The sequence below is a fragment of the Lissotriton helveticus genome, chromosome 5_1 (assembly GCF_964261635.1).
Source record: "Lissotriton helveticus chromosome 5_1, aLisHel1.1, whole genome shotgun sequence".
NCBI classification, from domain to species: domain Eukaryota; kingdom Metazoa; phylum Chordata; class Amphibia; order Caudata; family Salamandridae; genus Lissotriton; species Lissotriton helveticus.
The window spans coordinates 1,255,004,976-1,255,025,847 of record NC_136065.1 but is presented as its reverse complement, the minus strand read 5'-3'; the positions used below and the strand labels follow the sequence as shown (position 1 = coordinate 1,255,025,847).

At 40.9% G+C, this 20,872-nt stretch overlaps 1 protein-coding gene across 2 annotated transcripts in view; it reads left to right on the top strand.

Moving 5' to 3' along the window:
• Nucleotides 1–18,722, top strand: part of LOC144755272 (uncharacterized) — a 159,442-nt gene extending 140,720 nt beyond the window's left edge. For both annotated transcript variants that reach the window (XM_078644039.1, XM_078644040.1), the window contains one exon: nt 14,258–18,722. In XM_078644039.1, coding sequence (XP_078500165.1) covers nt 14,258–15,072 — 815 coding nt within the window. In that variant the 3' untranslated portion in view covers nt 15,073–18,722. The remainder of the gene's footprint in view (nt 1–14,257) is intronic.
• The last annotated feature ends 2,150 nt before the right edge of the window (nt 18,723–20,872 follow it).

Sequence of the window (20,872 nt, the reverse complement as noted above, 5' to 3'; positions counted from 1 at the left end):
TATAACGTGGGAATTTCATTGGTTTTATGCGAGTAAAATTTCCAGCTAACTATAACTGGTGTCAAACCTATGGTTTTTCAGTGAATATATATATATATATATATATATATTTTTTTTTTTTTAACGAGGCCAGGCCCTGGGCGATGGGGTCTCCGTGGCCAAAAGCGTTCCAGGTAAGAGGAGGCAAACATAAAAAGAGGCAAAGCCCTGGGGGATGGGGTCCCTGGGGAAGAAAAAGGCCAGGAGGTGCGTTAGCAGAGTGGTGTAAGAAGGGGGCGTGGCCTCGGACCACTCTCAGCAATCCAGCTGTGTGGGGCTTATTTGAGGTACCTGGTAGGCTAGTTGGCCCCCAGGGACCCACAGGAGGCAAGGGAACTTCATCCCCCAACCAAGAGCATGCCAGAAGGTGTGTTTGCAGAGTGGTCGAGAAAGGGGGCGTGGCCTGTGTCCTCCTCTCAGCAAGGTCACTTGCTAGGGCTTACTGGAGTTATTAGACAGGCTAGTTGGCTCCTAAGGACCCCCAGCAGTGAAGGGGAATCCCCATCCAAGAGCGCACCAGGAGGTGTGTTTGTAGAGTGGTGGGCAAAGGGGGCGTGGCCTGCTATGAGAACTTAGCAATCCTGCTGTGTGTGGGACTTACTGGAGGTAATAGGAGGGGTAGTTGGCCCCCAAAGATGTCCTCCTGTTTTCTCCAGTAAGTCCCACACAGTGGGATTGCTAAGAGGTCTTTGGGGGCCATGCCCCCCTTTCTCTACCACTCTGCAAATGAACCTCTTGGCACACGATGGGTTGGGGATGAAGTCCAATTTACTACTGAGGGACTTTGGGGGCCAAGAAGCCCTCCTGGTACCTCCTGTAAGTCTTACACAGAGGAATTTCTGAGTGCTGGTCGGAGGCCCAGCACCCTTTCTCCACCTCTCTGCAAACACGACTACTTTTTGCACCTCTGTTGATTCTTTCTGCACCTCTCTTGCTTCTTTCTGCACCTCTCTTGCTTCTTTCTGCACCTCTGTTGTCTTTCTGCACCCTTCTTCCCTTTTTTGCATCCCTCTTGCCTCTTTCTGCAGTTCTCTTGCCATTTTCTGCACCTCTCTTGCCTCTTTCTGCACCCCACTTGGCTCTTTCTGTACTTCTCTTGCTTCTTTCCACACTTCTGTCTCTTCTTTCAGCAATTTTCTTGCCTCTTTCTGCCTTTCTCTTGCTTGTTCCTGCACCTCTCTTGCGTATTTCTCCACCTCTGTTGCCTCTTTCTGCACCTCACTTGCTGCTTTCCGCACCCCTCTTTCCTCTTTCTGTACATCTTGTGCCTCTTTCTGAACCCCTGTTCCCTCTTTCTGCACCTTTCTTGCCTGTTTCTGTTGCCTCTTTCTGCACCCTTTGCACCTCTTTCAGCACCCCTGTTGTTTCTTTCTGCATTCTCTTCCTTCTTTCTGCACCCCTCTAGCCTTTTTCTGTATCCCTTTTGCCTCTTTGTGCACATCTCCTGCTTCTTTCTGCACCCCTCTTGCCTCTTTCTGCAGTTCTCTTGCCTCTTTCTGCACCTCTTTTGCTTCTTTAGGTACTTCTCTTGCCTCTTTCTGCACCTCTGTTGGTTCTTTCTGCACTGCCGTTGCTTCTTTATGTACCTCTGTTGCAAATTTCTGTATCCCTCTTGCCTTTTTCTGTACCCCTGTTCACTCTTTCTGTACCTCTTTTGCCTGTCTGCATACCTGTTCCCTCTTTCTGCACCCCTCTTGCCTGTTTCTGCAACTCTCTTGCCTCTTTATGCAGTTCTCTTGTCTGCTTCTGCACCTCACTTGCCTCTTTCTGCACTTCTCTTGCTTCTTTCTGCACCCTTCTTCCCTTTTTCTGCACATCACTTGGCTCTTCCTGCACCTCTCTTGCCTCTTTCTGTATATCTCTTGCGTCTTTCTGCACTGCTCTTGCATCTTTCTGCACCTCTCTCACCTCTTTCTGTACCTCTATTGCTTCTATCTACACGTTTCCCACCTCTTTCTGTACCTCTTTTGCTTCTTTCTACATGTCTCTACTCTTTCTGTACCCCTCTTGCCTCTTTCTGCACCTCTGTTGCTTCTTTCTGCACTGTTCTTGCTTCTTTATGCACCTCTCTTGCCTCTTTCTGCACCACTCTTCCCTCTTTATGCAATTCTCTTACCTCTGTCTGTACCCCTGTTCTCTTTTTCTGCACCTTTCTTGCCTGTTTCTGCAACTCTCTGGCCTCTTTCTGCACTTCTGTTCCTTCTTTCTGTACTTCTTTTGTTGCTTTCTGCAACTCTGTTGTATCTTTCTGCACTTCTCTTGCCTCTTTCTGTACCCCTTTTGCCTCTTTCTGCAACTCTGTTGCTTGTTTCTGCACTTCTCTTGCTTCTTTCTGCACTTCTCTTGCTTCTTTCTGCACCTCTGGTCCTTCTTTCTGTACCCTTCTTCCCTCTTTCTGTTCCTCTCTTGCCTCTTTCTGCACTCCTGTTCCTTCTTTCTGCAATTCTCTTGCTCATTTCTGTACTTCTCTCGCCTGTTTCTATATTCAAATGGGAAGTGTAAGCTGTCAAGTTTAAAGGTCTGCATGCTCTTGTGACTGAGGTATATGTCTACTTGCACATGTATTCTCACATGAGTTATGCATCTGAAGATGGTAGCTTAAAAAGCGGGTAGCTTCTCTTATAGATGGTCAAATCTTGTTCTGCTCTGTCATTCGTTTGCACAGGCAGACATGTCTCATGCGTATATGTGTTATAGAGCCCCTAAAATATACTATTGAATACCCATGTGCCCTGTATTGTGAGGAGAAAGAAATGCATACACCTATTTTACACAAATCTACAGACTGAGCTGTTTGAAACACAGGTATTCAAGTGTTTGTATGTTTATTTTCATTTAGCATGTCACTAGGTAATAGCATAGTCAATGTGCATACCTTCACAAACTTCGTCTGACTTACAAAAGTGATATGCTTAGGATTGCTGTTTTGTATTTGCTAGGCCTAACGTTCTGAGCAGCCGATTATTTGTGAACCTTAAAGAGAAAAGTGAGGCTTAAGACATCTTCAGGGAAGGATTAGTGATTAGAGTACTTTGTATGAGTCTGTTGTAAGGTACAGTCAAAGCAGGCCTCTTTCTGGACTTCTGTTTACTCTTTCTGCATTTCTTTTTCTTCTTTCTGTACCTTTCTTCCTCTTCCTGCACTTCTTTTGCTTCGTTCTGCACCTTTCTTCCTCTTTCCACGCATTTCCTACCTATGTCGGCATAGTTAGAAATTAGCATTTAAAAAAACATAGAAATTCCCTGAAAAAAACACAGGTTTCAGGGACATTATAGTTAGTTGGACATTTCACTCGTACAGAACCAGAGAAATTTGGACGTTATAGTTAGTTGAGCTAAGTATAACTCGTGCCACCGCAATGCACTGCTGATGACAACACTTATTACATCACTCATGACATGGTCAGTGACATCACTGATGACATCATCCACGTGATAATCTGATGTACCTTCTCACACCCTAATATGAGCTTTGATACACCCACTCTAAAATACAGTGTACCATTCTCAAAACCATAGACACACCAATACCAATTACTACATATCCACTCACCGATTCCTAGGTCTACACACACATCCACTCACTCACCCATACAGTCACTCATACAGTCACTCATACATGCAATCACTCATCAATACAGCCACTATCATATGCACTCATATACCCATACAGACACTTACATGCCTCCATTCACCTATGGAGTTACTCACGCAGCTAGTCAGTCATGCAAAGAATCAATCACACTTCCATTTACTCACCTATATAGTTATACACACACCACCTCACTTATTCATACAGATACTAACACATACTTAATCTTGTATACAATCACTGACACAAGAACACACTCATCCACACAGCCACTCTCACAATCACTCACTCTCACATATAGTCATTTATGTACTCTTAACACTTACATATATTGCCTTTCACATATGTAGTTACTCACACATGTACTACTGAGACAGCCATTCACTCACCAACACAGCCATACACGCACCCACCCACCCATACAGCCCCTCACAGATGCATCTCGTTCTTGATCACGGTAGCATTCTAAACAGTGAGTCCTTTTTCACTTTTTTAAACTGTCGACTAAACCATCAATGTTGGTCATTAGTGTGTATTGTTATCATAGTTTGGAGACTGAGTGTCTTTAGGTGACCCTTGCATGTAAAGCTGATGTTGTTGTATTGTGCGTGGTTGTGAAGCTGAGTTCCAGTGTTATGTGGCAAGACACTCAGTCTCCAAACTATGATAACAAAACACACTAATGACCAACAGTGATGGTTTAGTCGACAGTTTAAAAATGTACATAAAAGACTGTGACTTAAATATAATTGAATGTTGATAATTCAACTACAAGACCCATAATGCATTGTTCAAAAATGTGTGTATATATTGAAAAAGTGAAAAAGGACTCACTGTTTAGAATGCTACCGTGATCAAGAACGAGATGTTCGAAACGCGTAGGTCTTTACAGCCATTTAAATAAATACTGCTGAAAGTAATCCCTGAGTGGAGTGCCATCAATCTGAACTTTGTGTTAATAATATACGGGACACTGCCTTGGTCCCGTTGGTGGCACCAGCCTGTGTGTGCTCCCCCTGCGACGAGGCAAGTTGCGAGTGTATATCAAATATACAGGGGAGAGCCCAACGCCCGAACTGACCTTCTGAATCAGCTGAGCAGAGCGACGTGACACCGAAGGAAAAACGGATGCGAATCCATCGCGAGCTGGCAAATAGCTGAGAATCAAAGGCTGCAACCAGACGGACGAAGCAAAACATCCCTCCGCCCGACTGGTAGAGCGCCGACGTGCTGGGTCGGAGGACACTGTCACGGCCGGGAGTCTCCCAGGTAAGACGTAACCGAGGGGAAGGGAACGCGTCTTTCTGTGAAAGCGTTGAAGCGAGGCGGAATTAAGTTAAAAGGTTACTGACAACCTGGACGAGACACATTGCAATCCAGCAAAACGTACTGGGTAAACCCGCCTCACTCGGGGAGAAATATAATGGTTGTGAATGTATAAGGATCTTAAAAAATATTCATCTGAATCCTGAGCAAACGGACCTATTCACTGCTTGAAAACAACACGTGAAGCGAATTTTGTGCTGCTTGTGACGTTTGTTGAAATACGCCAAGAATAGATAAAATCAATACAAACCAATTTGAAGACATAAACATCAAATATGGAGGAAAGAAACGCTAAGAGGGCATCAAAAGCTGAAAGCATGTTCAAAAAAGCCCCTCCTGGAACAAAACGTGGGGAAACAGCAACTAAAGCTGCAACAGCAACACCTACAAATGCGAGACAACTATTTACGAAATTAGAAAAACTACTGCGCAAAGAAATATCGCGCTCATGGGAGATCATCACATTAGAAAAATACATTGAGTGTGAAATGGTTCCAAGAGGACTGAGGATCTTTACGCTACCCAATCACCCAGACACACGACCGGAGATGCTGGAAGAATGGGGAAAGAATAACATGGCATGCTCTAAGAACATGTTATTCATTATAATAAAATACGCTCGCATTGATGTTAGCGAATTACATATAGCCATTGCTGACATTGAAAAAATGATTTCAGATTTACAGGAAGATCCAGAAACCATCAGTAAGATGAGGGCAGACATGGAGAAAAATTTGGACAAGCATGAGGATGAAGTCCAAATGAGAAAACAACGCAAATTTAGAAGGGACGAAGACGATTATGAATTCGGGACAATTTTCACATTTGCCAAGAAATATGATGTGTACAAAAAACAGTGGAAACAATCAGCGACAGCAACAGGAACAAATAACAACTCCAGCACTGAAGAGGAATCAGACTGGAGCGAGGAAGATCAACGTCGGCGACAACAAAGTGATCACAGGTTCAATTTTTTAGACGAGCTTCAAATGCTCCATATGGAGCAATTAGCACCAAAATCAACATCGCAAACAGGAAGATCCAACCGGACACGAGGAAGAGGCAGAGGATACTTTCCGTCAAAAAAACAAGGCGTAAAACCAGGAGAGGTCGCAAACCAAAGTGGCGGATACAATCTAACGAACAGAACAATAGTGAAAAAATGAAAAGAAAGAACCTGAAACCGCCCGACTTGGTAATAAATCTATCAAGACACACCCTCACAAAGAGTGAAAATGATCTACTCAATAAGGGGCTAACCTTTTGCCCGGAAATACATCAGGAAATCACAGACACAAAAATTGACCTGTATAAATACATAAGGAAGCTAAAGTTGAAGAAACACTTCAAAAAATACCCCAAACCCCCAGCTAATCCACAAGGCGACAAAGAGGGAGATGGTCAAGAACCCTTTCGCATACAGGAAATTTCACAACTTCGCACTGCATATGATTTGGCAAATGAAACCACCAGCACTCAAATTGGAAATACCCAAATCCTGGAGGAAATGTCAATAACTACAAACAAACCAGGAAGAACAACCTTCAAACCGCCATCCAAATTCTGCCCAATACTGCACCCGGGGAATAAAATTGACATATACTACGATTTGGTACTAGGTGAGATTGATAAAATGACAAATATAAGCCATAAAGGAATGGAAAATTTAAACAACAAGGAACGATTGGCTATACAATCACTGAAATCAAATAATAGCATTGAAATCAAGCCCGCCGACAAAGGGGGAAACATTGTCATCCAAGAGAAAACGGACTACATCAATGAGGCAATGAGACAATTAGGAGATACATCTAAATATACTTTGCTAGACAGAAATCCAATAAAAGAACTCATTATCGACCTAAGAAATAAACTGGAAACTTGGAAAAAGGCCGGATTAATTACCGAACATGAAAGAAAATATCTGATGGTAGAAAATCCGATCATGCCAACCATATACTTTCTCCCGAAAGTACACAAGACACTCAACAAACCACCAGGCAGGCCAATAATTTCCAGCTGTGGAAGTCTATATGAGAATGTGTCAGCATATGTAGACAGCTTCATTGCCCCCATAGTACCCACCCTGACATCTTTCATTAAGGATACAGGGGACTTCCTACGAATCCTATCTGACATAGAATGGCAACCCAATTATTTGCTAATTACAATTGATGTTGTATCGCTATACACCTCCATAGACCATGAAATAGGTCTCAAGGCAATACAGTACTTTTTACAACAGAGACCAGTCAACCTCTACGAACATTCAAAGATGATTACACAGATGATAACGCTTTGCTTGTACAACAACATTTTCATCTTCAATACGAAACTATATGCACAGCGCTGCGGAACAGCGATGGGAGTTTCTTTTTCCCCAAGCTACGCTAACCTCATGATGGGGTGGTGGGAGAAGTGCATAGCTTGGGGAGAAGACAATCAACAACACATGGCCAATGTAGCCATCTGGCTCCGATTTATAGACGACCTTTTTTTACTTTTACATTTACATTTACATTTACATTTACATTTACATTTACATTTACTGAACAAGAATTCAAGAACTTCTTTGAAATACTAAACAACAATGAAGTGGGCTTGAAATTTACCTACAACATCAGCCCAAGAGAAATTGAATTCTTGGACACCAAAGTCTACGTGAAAAATGACAAATTGGAAACCACAGTCCATCGCAAAAAAACAGCAACAAATAGTCTCTTACATGGACAGAGTTTTCATCCAACGAGTTTGAAGAAAAGCATTCCATATGGCGAATTACTGAGGATGAAGAGAAACTGCTCCGAAGAGAACGAAATGGAGCGTAAATTTGAAGAAACGAAAATCCGTTTTCAACAGAGAGGATACAAAAGGATTGACATCAAAAGAGGAGAAATGGCTGCCAGGTATAAAAACAGACTTGAAATGTTAACATCATGTAAAAAAACTACACTTGGTAAAAGGAAAAATCCGAGTGATGACAAAACAACAAATCCAAGTGAACCAACAGAAGAACAGCCAAGAATGATAATCAAATATACAAAGGAAAGCTTCAAGATAAGAAAAATAATGACAAAGTACTGGCACATACTAGAAAAAGACATAGACATTGGGAATCAAATAGGACATAGACCAATGATCACATACAAAAGAGCACCTAATCTATCAGATCATTTGGTACAAAGCCACTTCGATTTACGAAGAGATAAAGACTGGCTAGAATCCAAACAAACAGGATTCACAAAATGTCTAGTATGTAAAGCCTGCAAAACTGGGAAAAATCTGAAAAACATACATCAGGGAGAAAATTTGAAATAAAACAACAAATCACCTGTGAAACCTCCTTTGTAGTATATCTTCTCCAATGCCAATGCGGCAAAAGATACATTGGGAGCACCACATGTCCCCTAAAAAAACGCATTCTTGAGCATACAAGGGCGATACAGAAAAAGGACCCTACCTATGCAATGGCGAAGCATATGACCAGCCATCCAGGATTCACATGGACAAACATGACATACTCAGGCTTGGCTGCAATACCCATAAATGAACGTGGGGGAGACAGGAAATTACAATTAAGAAGACTGGAGTCAAAACTAATCATGAAATTCAAAACTACACAACCGACAGGACTCAATTCAGATGCGGAACTTCATGTATACTTATAATTCGATCTGATGTAACAACTTGACAAGTGAAAACTGGTGTATGTGTCTTCAAATGAATTATGGCTATTCTCACTGTATTAGTAACTAAACCTCACATAGCAAACACAAGTTCAGTAAACACATGGCAATCTAAGGCGGTGGCAAGGGCACTCAGCCCTAGAAACACTAACGTATCATCCGATTTGTAGATTTGCAGTAGTCATATTACTGATAGTGAAGGCATTCACAGCAGAACACTGCAAACAAAAACATACATATAGGATAAACGTCCCACCGCTTTGCCACATAACACTGGAACTCAGCTTCACAACCACGCACAATACAACAACATCAGCTTTACATGCAAGGGTCACCTAAAGACACTCAGTCTCCAAACTATGATAACAAAACACACTAATGACCAACAGTGATGGTTTAGTCGACAGTTTAAAAATGTACATAAAAGACTGTAACTTAAATATAATTGAATGTTGATAATTCAACTACAAGACCCATAATGAATTGTTCAAAAATGTGTGTATATATTGAAAAAGTGAAAAAGGACTCACTGTTTAAAATGCTACCGTGATCAAGAACGAGATGTTCGAAACGCGTAGGTCTTTACAGCCATTTAAATAAATACTGCTGAAAGTAATCCCTGAGTGGAGTGCCATCAATCTGAACTTTGTGTTAATAATATACGGGACACTGCCTTGGTCCCGTTGGTGGCACCAGCCTGTGTGTGCTCCCCCTGCGACGAGGCAAGTTGCGAGTGTATATATATATATATATATATATATATATATATATCAAACATGGCACTTCTGTTCCTTCTTTCTGCACTTCTTTTGTTACTTTCTTCTGCACCTCTGTTGTATCTTTCTGCACTTCTCTTGCCTCTTTCTGTACCCCTGTTGCCTCTTTCTGCAACTCTGTTGCTTGTTTCTGCACTTCTCTTGCTTCTTTCTGCACCTCTGGCCCTTCTTTCTGTACCCTTCTTCCCTCTTTCTGCACCTCTCTTGTCTCTTTCTGCACTCCTGTTCCTTCTTTCTGCAATTCTCTTGCTCCTTTCTGTACTTCTCTCGCCAGTTTCTATATTCAAATGGGAAGTGCAAGCTATCAAGTTTAAAGGTCTGCATGCTCTTGTGACTGAGGTATATGTCTACTTGCACATGTATTCTCACATGAGTTATGCATCTGAAGATGGTAGCTTAAAAAGCGGGTAGCTTCTCTTATAGATGGTCAAATCTTGTTCTGCTCTGTCATTCGGTTGCACAGGCAGACATGTCTCATGTATATATGTGTTATAGAGCCCCTAAAATATACTATTGAATACCCATGTGCCCTGTATTGTGAGCAGAAAGAAATGCATACACCTTTTTTTACACAAATCTACAGACTGTGCTGTTTGAAACACAGGTATTCAAGTGTTTGTAGGTTTATTTTCATTTAGCATGTCACTAGGTAATAGCGTAGACATGCATGTATACCTTCACAAACTTCGTCTGACTTACAAAAGTGATATGCTTAGGATTGCTGTTTTGTATTTGCTAGGCCTAACGTTCTGAGCAGTCGATTATTTGTGAACCTTCAAGAGAAAAGTGAGGCTTAAGACATCTTCGGGGAGGATTAGTGATTAGGGTACTTTGTATGAGTCTGTTGTAAGGTACAGTCAAAGTAGGCCTCTGTCTGGACTTCTGTTTACTCTTTCTGCATTTCTTTTTCTTCTTTCGGTACCTTTCATCCTCTTCCTACACCTCTCTTGCCTCTTTCTGCACTTCTCTTGCTTCTTTTTGCACATATCTTCCTCTTTCCGCACATTTCCTACCTATGTAGGCATAGATAGAAATTAGCATTTAAAAAAACATAGAAATTCACTGAAAAAAACACAGGTTTCAGGGACGTTATAGTTAGTTGGACATTTCACTCATACAAAACCAGAGAAATTTGGACGTTATAGTTAGTTGAGCTAAGTATAACTCGCGCCCCCGCAATGCACTGCTGATGACATCACATATTACATCACTCATGACATAGTCAGTGACATCACTGATGACATCATCCATGTGATAATCTGATGCACCTCCTCACACCGTAATATAAGCTTTGATACACCCACTCTAAAATACAGTCTACCATTCTCAAAACCATAGACACACCAATACCAATTACTACATATCCACTCACTGATTCCTAAGTCTACACACACATCCACTCACTCACCCATACAGTCACTCATACATGCAGTCACTCATCAATACAGCCACTATCATATGCACTCATATACCCATACAGACACTTACATGCCTCCATTCACCTATGGAGTTACTCACGCAGCTAGTCAGTCATGCAAAGAATCAATCACACTTCCATTTACTCACCTATACAGTTATACACACACCACCTCACTTATTCATACAGATACTAACAAATACTTACTCTTGTATACAGTCACTGACACAAGCACACACTCATCCACACAGCCACTCTCACAACCACTCACTCTCACATATAGTCATTTATGTACTCTAACACTTACATATATTGCCTTTCACATATGTAGTTACTCACACATGTACTACTGAGACAGCCATTCACTCACCAACACAGCCATACATGCACTCACCCACCCTTACAGCCCCTCACATATGCACTCTTGAACCCATATACCCAGTGAATCACCAAGTCACACATCCATGCAGGGAGTCACACACACACACCCCACACACCCACACAGACATGCAGGCACCCATACAAATACTCAATAACCCATATAGACACTCGTGTAGCTACTCACCAACCTATGCAGCCGCTTACACACCAACAGACAGGCTGATACAGACATTCACACAGTTTAGTCACTATCTGCCACCTGCATGGGCATCCTGAGACTCATCCAGAAGATCCTTCCGCTCCTACCGTTCAAAGCCAGACAGATCATGGTCCAGGGCCTGATTCTCTCCCGGATTGATTTCGGGAATGCCCTCTACCTAGGAGCCCCTCAACTAACCCTAAGAAAACTCCAGTTGATTCAAAACTGTGCAGCCCGCACTCTGTTGCGCATCCCCCGCCGCCAATCCGTGAAATCCGAACTTAAAGACCTCCACTGGTTACCAGTGAGGGAAAGAATCAACTTCAAAAGCATGTACATTGTCCACCATGCCTACTGGAGGAAAGGAGCAAATCTAAACCACACCCTGATCACCCCCTACCATCCTAACAGACAGCTTAGATCAGCCCAGACCTTCCAAGCTACCATTCCCAGAATCAGAAGAGAAAGGAGCGGAGGCAGGATGTTTTCAGTAAATGCGGCAAAACTCTGGATCTCCCTTCCAATCCCCCTCCAATCAGAACCCAACCTCCTGATCTTCCGGAAAAATTAAAAACCCTTCTTTTTAGTAGATAACCAGTCCCTGCCATATACACCCGTTACTCTTAAGCGCTAGGACGCCTGCGGGTAGCTATCGCGCTATACAAATATAAATCCAATCCAATCCAACCCAACCCATGCATTCAGTAAGACACGTTTAATTACTCACTTATACAGTTAGTCACGCACCTACTAAATCATCCATTCAGACAGTCATACATCCACTCATTCTTTAAGACACCTTGGCATATATATATATATATATATATATATATATATATATATATATATATATATATATATATAACATCATGGCAAAATACAAAGGAGCGGTAGTAGTGTCTAACGCACCTCAGAAAACAATATATACTCAGACTGGGAAGTCAAAGTAATACTCTTCATTTTCCTGATCGCATATGACAAAAAAACAAATGATTGTGGGCCACTGGGGGTAACAAATGCACACTACTACGTTGGGTGCATAAACTATAGACTATAGAGCCTCAAATGTCTTTGACAATTAGCCTTCCAATTGTTATGTCTCTTGAAGAATAAGGGGTCTTTATGGTCTTGTTTGAAAATTGTGATACTCTAATGTCTTGCTTAAATGTAATGTTCTACTTAAATTAAAAAGCACATTTTTTGTACAAATTCATCTCTGCTTGTTGTCAGTGCCATATTGAGAAAACGGAATGTAGTTTTGCTTATAAAGGTTAGACCTTTGAGTGCCAGGGTGCTTGCACTGTATAATATATATAAAACATATTTAAACTTTACAGAAACACACAGTCACTGGATGATGTCATCAGTGATGTGATTTGAGATGTAATCAGTGAAGTCATCAGTGATGTCACTTACAATGTCATGAGTGATGTAATATGTGATGTCATCAGCAGTGCATTGCGGGGGCACGATTTATACTTGGCTCAACTAACTATAACGGATGAATTTCTCTGGTTTTGTACGTGTGAAATGTCCAGCAAACTATAATGTCCCTGAAACCTGTGGTTTTTTAAGTGAATTTATAAGGTTTTTGAAATGATTATTTCTAACTATAACGCCCCTGCAAGCTATGGTTTTTTCTGTGAATATATATATATATATATATATATATATATATATATATATATATAATTGTTATACTAGTTAATGTAAAAACAATCAGAAAATTATAATAAATTTAAAAACTGTGTAAAATTGTTTTACATGATATACGTATATATAAACATACATAGATATGTGTTGTTTGTTTAAAATAGTATATATTTATATATATATATTTACATATTACTTAAACGTGTTTAATTCCCATTTTATTAATGTTATATGTTAAAATATTTAAGATATACTACTTTTAACTATATATGTTAAAAAACTGATATTTTGTATATATTTTTTCGATATTAGTGTAAAGCGCTATTTTTTGTTGATCTTTTTGTACTTACCTGTATATGTATAGATAAGACACATTTTTGTTGCCTGATATTTCTGGCTTTGATATCATGTCAGAAAACCACCATAAGCATGTCACTCTCTTTTTTCTTTTTCAATGGTAATTGCAATCTGCACCTATCCACATCACACTGGCTCTGTGTGCAAGATGACCACTGTCTGACCAGGAACCCATTCCCTTGTTCTCCTAAGTTATTTTCACAAAATTGTCACCTGGCTGCTTAAAAAAAAGTAACAGACCTTCATTGCTAAAAAATACTTTAAACCTATTATTAGGTCAGAGAGAGCCCATTGAGCCTATAAAAGTATTGTTGTAAAAAACTGATAATGCACTGCACAAGGTACATTTGGATCCTCAAGCACTGGTGAATAGTAATTTGCTTTCATGGAATTATGTGAAATTTCTGCAACTTTATGTCAAATAAAATCTGTCATTTAGCTATATATTTTAGCTTGAAATATGCCCTTGCATCAATTTTCGATGCAAGAACGCATTTCGGTCTTAAAAAGGTGCAAAAACCGAAAGTTTTGTTGTTCCAGTGTGTTTGCTGTGAGGTGCTTTCACAGTAAATAATTGCATGTTGTGATGTAATTTCTTATAACAAGTATAATGCTAAATTACGCCGGCATAATTTAAATGTTGGCCACGCATAAACACAATCCTCTCCTTCACTTTCTTAAAACTAGAGTAATGCCTGAAGATGTATTTGCAAGGTAGTGATAATCAATTATTGTGAACCATTTTATATTAATTCTGTGTATACTCTAATAAAATGTTCCATTTCTAGAACCTTTAATAGAAAACTAATATTTGGACTTTGACTTTTTCCAGGAGGTGGAGAGACTACAATAAGACAAAGTAAAGATGAAGATTATGTAAAATATGTTCAGAAATCCCTTCCATGCAAATCTTTTATAGAAAAAGCCCACATGAAGATGACCCCAGCATCTAAAATGGCCACAACTGGCAGGTTTCAGCTCCTGTCAGAAACTCAAGGGGATCTAGGAGTTCAATCATTTAGTAATTGTGAAACAAGTGTTGGTACCAAGAACCATTCAAGTGTATGTCAAGAAACCCTCAGAGGTGAGATGTCTCAGAAACATAATGTTTGTGAGAGTAATTTGTGGAACACACAGGCTTATGAAAGTCATGCAGTTACACATAAAAACTGGGGATCTTATGCCAAATTGCCAGATAGCGAGAAAGGTTTACACCAGAACTTTAGCTTTGCTGAACAACAAAGAGTACAAGACCAAATACCCCTGGAGAATCTTCATTATCAATGTAAAGAATGTGACAAAAGCTTCAGCCACAAGGGACATCTCATATGTCACGAAAGGACACATTCCAGACAAAGACCATATCAATGTACTGAATGTGAGAAAAGCTTCAGTCAAAAACATCACCTTATTGGACATCAAAGAACACATTTGGGAGGGAAACCTTTTCAGTGTACCAAATGTCATAAAATATTCAGTTGGAGGGAAAGTCTTCATAGGCATTACAAAACACATACAGGGGAAAGGCCTCATCATTGTGTTAAATGCAACAAACGTTTCAGTCGAAGAGAAGGTCTTATTAGACACCTAAAAACACACATGAACAATAATCCTCCATTAATTCCACCAACATTATCTTCTTTATGAGTGCCCTGAGCTTCCTCCTTTTTCGATTATTTGCTGTTCTTGAAGTAGTAGCGCTATACAGGGGAACCTAGTGGGTTATGTTTCTTTCCTCAACTAAATTCATGTGATCGTTCTTAAAGAGCAAGGGTGATCCGGGAGCCAGACAACAAATAGGCTTACCATGAAATGTAGGTAAGTATTTCCATTTATAAATTGACCACATTTGCATAAGTATAATTTGTAGTTAATTTATCCTTAGCAGGAATAATCAAGGTAGAATATGATGTGTTAAAAATTCCAAATTATGGGTGAGCAGCCAAGCCATGTTAGGCAAAAGTGGCTGATTTAGCACCTACTGGAATAAAAGGCAAACTCTGCTGAGCAAGTATAGATTTTAACCAGCTTTTCCATACTTATCACTGTATACAAAACCCAAATCTGAAAACTGTCTAATCAATCCAACCAAACAATGTAATTTAAATAGCACTACCTCTGTTTAACTTAAATGACATCATGCATCTTCACATCTGCGGATCAGTAAAGGCATACCACATAAAACTAGAAGACACAATCCAAGAGAAGAAACATCTCCTTGTGGCAACTGAAATCTGGTTCCACCCCACTTCTCACTTCTCACACCATCTAGCCAAAGGATTTCTCCATCCTTCGTCTTGACCATGCAGGCAGAACAGCAGTGTTATCACTCTAATCCTTAAAGGTCTATGCTTTTCTTGACTATACAGACAGAATAGAAGTGGGATTGTTCTGGTCCTCAAAACTCTATACCTTGTAAACAAACTACATGCACTTTTGTCAAACTTTATATTAGGGATAGTCAAAAAGATACCCACGAAATCGGCAATATCAGTTGAATCCACCACTTCTATAGAGAACAGGAGGTAGAACAATGTATATGTACCACCGTACCGCCCATCTCTCGCAGGTGAAATCGGACTCTGAGACTTGAACTTCCAGAAGGAGAGTGAGATGTTGTACTAGCTTCAGCTTAACTCAGTATTGCAACAAACCTCTCTATTTAAAAGAGTAGTTTTAATAGCTCTTGAGAAAACAGACTTTGGAGTTCATATGATGTTGCTATTACTAGTAGAAATATGAAAGTCCTTTCAGGCCCTTTGGAACAGAGTATAATATGTTCAGTTTTTTTTCCTTTTTCTCTACATTTTGGTATTCACTGATTGCCTGACCTGATGTTTCTTCAAAGAATTTCTTCCATGTGAAGCCCTAAGCAATCACCAAGGTTCAATGGCTCTAGGATTTTTACGGTCATATTTTTCCTGCACCTTTTCTGGCATCAGTTGACAATAAGATAACACAAATGTTTGTAACTTAATATGTCATTGTGTCTGGATGGTAACACTGAGGCTTTGAAGCCATTACATAGCTTCCACAATGTCAGTTGCTGATCAGTTGCCTCTTGCTGTGTAAAATCATTATGCCATGAAACAAAATCAAACCCTAACATAGGGCCGGAGAATATTTTGAGAGATGTGTAACAGATTAGCAAATTTTTCCTAAAATTTTAGTTAGCTATGTGTGTGCAATTTGCACTTCCTGCAGGGTCACCTGAGATTTATTTTGCTTTTTTATTGAACCCTATTTTTGTTGACTGTAGAACTCTGCACTTTACCCCTGGTAACCAGTGGCAAAGTGTTTGTGCTCTCCCTGTAAAACATGATACAAGTGATATACACCTAATTAGCACAATTACTTTCCTTATAAGTCCCTAGTAAATGGGACTACATGTACCTGGGGCCTGTAAATTAAATGCTACCCATGGGCTGCAGCACTAATTGTTCCACCAACTACTCCCAAGATGCAGTTGTTATCAAAAAGGGCTTGGATCCCATCATGCTTGGAGCCGCCCATTGCTTACCATTTGTTGGCTTCAGTGACACTCTCCTTAATTGGCCAGCAAAGTCCTAATGTCCCTTCCATGGAGCAAGGCACAAACACAGATGGAGTCAGCTTAATCAGTGCATGCCCGCTGCTTTTGACACAATTAAGGTATTATTTCTTACCCCTTCCCGCTCCATCACAGGTTCGCCAATCTTTGCGCCGCCTCCTCATGCACAGAGGTTTCTTGCCAACAACTTTCTTTGATTGCGCCTACCAACATGCCAAAAGTGCTTGATATTATAGGGATTTCTTGACAATTGGTGTTTTTATGTCACATAACCATATCTGCCAACTTACAAATCAATATCACTGTGTGAGGAGGGGAGGGGTCTTGGAGGGGGCGGGCCTCATGTCAAAAGCTACCAAAGAGGCACTCTGGCCCTCATCAAGCCCCCCATCCCCTACCCTCCCTCCATAAAAAGGATCAGCAAGGCTGCTGCCGATGGCTTGGGGTGTTGTTACGCCTCTAAATGGGCATCAGCTGGTTGCTGCCTCTAAAAACGAGCTGGAAAGCCACTATTTACAGTGGTTTTTAGCTCGTTTCCTTGCAACCATGTGAGTTTGGCTCCTCACCGGGTGGGTGACTGTGTGAAGGGAGCCCAATTAGTTTGACACACAGTGGCACTGTGTGAATTGGCAGGTCTGCATAACAAAGGTGGGATATTTCAGTTTAAACAACTTCTCACTGATCTGTCTCCCAATTCTTTTGCTGCCTTGCCATGTTTTCTGTCTCGAATTGTCTAGTTGTTATGATGCCGACTCGATGTTGCGCTGTGTGCTGCCCTACTCTTCCTGGGGCCGTATTACAATAAGTGCCCCAGGGGTGCAATGGGCCTTTGTGCCTGCTTTGCATGCCCCCGGGGAACTTTGGTATTATAGAAGGGTCGCAAACGCTTTTGCATCCCCTTTCATAATATCAATAGTGCTGGCGCACTTAAAGCACACCTTCAAAGGGTGTTCCCTTATTTGCATGGGGGCGTGCCCTATTCATATGATGGAATTCCTTTGACTGCACCAGCACCATTTTACAGATGCTGGTGCAGAGTCAAAGCAGCCCTCAGGAGGCACACTAAAAGTGCACCATTTCAAAGGTGGTGCACTGTCAGTGCGCTCCCTGAGAGCAGCCCTCTGCAGGGGGGGGGGGGGGGTGTCCCTTTGCAGCTGCCCCATGTTTTCACATGTCCCCAGGGAAGCGCAAGTACGCGGCTGCCCCCAGGGTAGTGCATACATCCTAATAGGGCGCATTGTGATTGTTTGCACCCTGCGCACCTTATAAAAGGTGCGCCGGGTGCAGACAATCACAATGCATAAGGGATCTGCTCAAATGTGCAACAACATGCTCAAATGTCTTCCAGCAGACGCTTGGAACACATTTTGCTTATGGACCACAGGTTTAATTCAGAAGCTTTTCTTAAACAATGTAAGGAACCAGAAAATAAGGGTGTGTTTTGAAGAACAGTTCTTTTGGCAGTGGTATATGCTTATACTTAAGAGGTAAGAAATGTAAAAAGCTGTTCTAGCTATGCAGTTCCCAAAGTGAACATAAAGGCTCCTCTCTAAAGTATGTTCCAAATGTGCCAAGACTATTATTAATCACATAGTTTTGCAATTACATTTACATAGCACTCCATACTTATGCCACTTAGCACCTTAGTTATTCTGTAAATTTTAAACAATGAGTGAAAACCCCTGGTGTAAATATGGGCTTTCACTTTTTCCCGGTCGTAAAAATAAAGGTATTGAAGTGGAATTATTATACAATTGTTTTCGTTGTTTTTTTAATGCTCTCAGTAAGCTTTTCAAGCATAATATCAAAAGTGTGCCAAGTGTGCCCTAGCTAATAATTTGTCTTTAATTGTTCTTTTTTTTTTTTTAAAGAAAAACATCTCACTTTAATTTCTGGCTACTGCTTACAATAGATACTTAATTATATACTGCTGGCATTAGGTGGTTTCTGTGTGCTATACGCACAAGGTAGCCGACACACAAAAACTATGTTACGCTATAGCACGTTCAAGTATCAGAAGGTATTATACTTGAATAGTTAGCAAAGATGTTACAATAAATAGGTTCACGTTGCAAGTCAACAAGATACTTGTCTTGAGCACTACCATTTCAATGGTATATGCTGTAATAGGCCATATGTTGCAAAACAATACTACATATCCTAAAATGCTCAGGCCTCTTATAAGAAAGCACAGTACTGAAAATCGGTATTGTGCCAGCCATGGGGGTTCTGCCATGCTAGCTAATAGCACAAATACAAATGACTACTGTCAAAAATAAATACAAATGAAATTAAGAATCTTTCCACTGAACATATTGACTCCAATTAAAGTATGTGCCAAGCAGGGTGAATATCGGTAAATAACAAGAGCGGAGCATTTTTAACAGTGGGAAGAGCTGTAGTGAAACTTAACAATGCAGTAATGGAGCACTTGAAAGAGAAGAAAGGACGATATCTATGTTACTAGATTCACTTTTTAGATGTCTAGTTTTTTGCCTTGCGTGGCGCCCTCAGGGCAGCACCTCCCCAGCAATGTGAAAGTATAAATGTCAAACCTTTTTAGGTCTCGCCTGCCAACTGCACATGCGCTGTTGCTGCAACACGTATTGTTTACTGTAAAAGGCTTGGAGCTGGCCCATTACTTACCATTAGTTGGCTTTATTGTCACTCCTATTTGATGCCTCTTAATTGACAAGCACTTGCCGATGTCACTTCCTGTTCTTTTGTATAGTGCATGGGCCAAGTCCTTCCCCTCTCCATCCACTGCTTGCTGTGATTCAGGGACTATTTTCTTTATTTTTGCCACCCTAGTGACCCTGTTGCTTAGTCCCCTCCCACCCCTCGTCAGTTTCGCTTCCTTACCTACCACCCCTGTCTGTGTTGCTTCTTTCGCCACATCCACCCTCCCTTTGTCTGTGCGACCCCCTCACCTTCCAAAGAAATTTTAAAAAGCTCTATGACAAGGTCAGCACTAGCCACGTGACTGGGCTTTCTTTTACCATTCTGTATTTTAGCTATGCTGCACAACATGGCAAAGACTATATCTTTTGCATAGGTGAGACCTATTGGCTATGCAAATGCTTTTTAATACTTACAGGTAGCTCCTAAGGTAGGAAGTTAAAATTCCATGGGGAAGGGTGCATGGTATTTTAAAAGTAGGACATGTATATTTAATGTTTTACAAGTCTTTGTAGTGAAAAATGTTCAAAGTCGTTATTCACTGTGGCAAGGCTGGCTCTCCCAAAGGTTAAGACTGGTTTACAGTATTACACTGAATAAGCACTAAATTTAGTTGGGTAGTAGATCGAAAAATTGTTTAACTACATATGTTAATGGTAATTTAAATTCCAACATAATGGTCAAGTCAGATTTTATATTTGTATTTTGCAAATGACACTTTGAGAAGGTTGTCATTTTTTGCCTAAAACCCAAAAAGCTTTCCTGACCATGTCCGCATTCAACTAAATCCTGATGGCTCCCCTGTGTGTGGCTTCCAGACAGTAGGCAAAGGGCTTTAGGTGTGGGGAGGGGGGCTCCCACGGGATGGCCTGGGAGCTATGCTAGCCTCTTCCTGAGCTTAAAAAAAAGGCCTTCCTTCCTTTTGTCACTTTAGTCAGGCTGGCTCCAACTCCAGTGGGAGGGGAGGGACTGACCAGAACTGGTTTAGGGGGTAGACAAAGGCTTACCGTCCACCCACTGCCTGGAACTGAGCATAAAAGTGGACCCCTCAGACCTCTCCTCAGAGTGCTCCCGGATTTATATGCACATTCACCTGTTTCTTGTGCTCGCCACCATCGTGTACTCTTTATTTCCTTCATGTAATATTTACTTTGTAATTATGATTGTATTACATGCTGACCACTTCTTAAACTCCCAATAAATATTTGTGAACTTAAA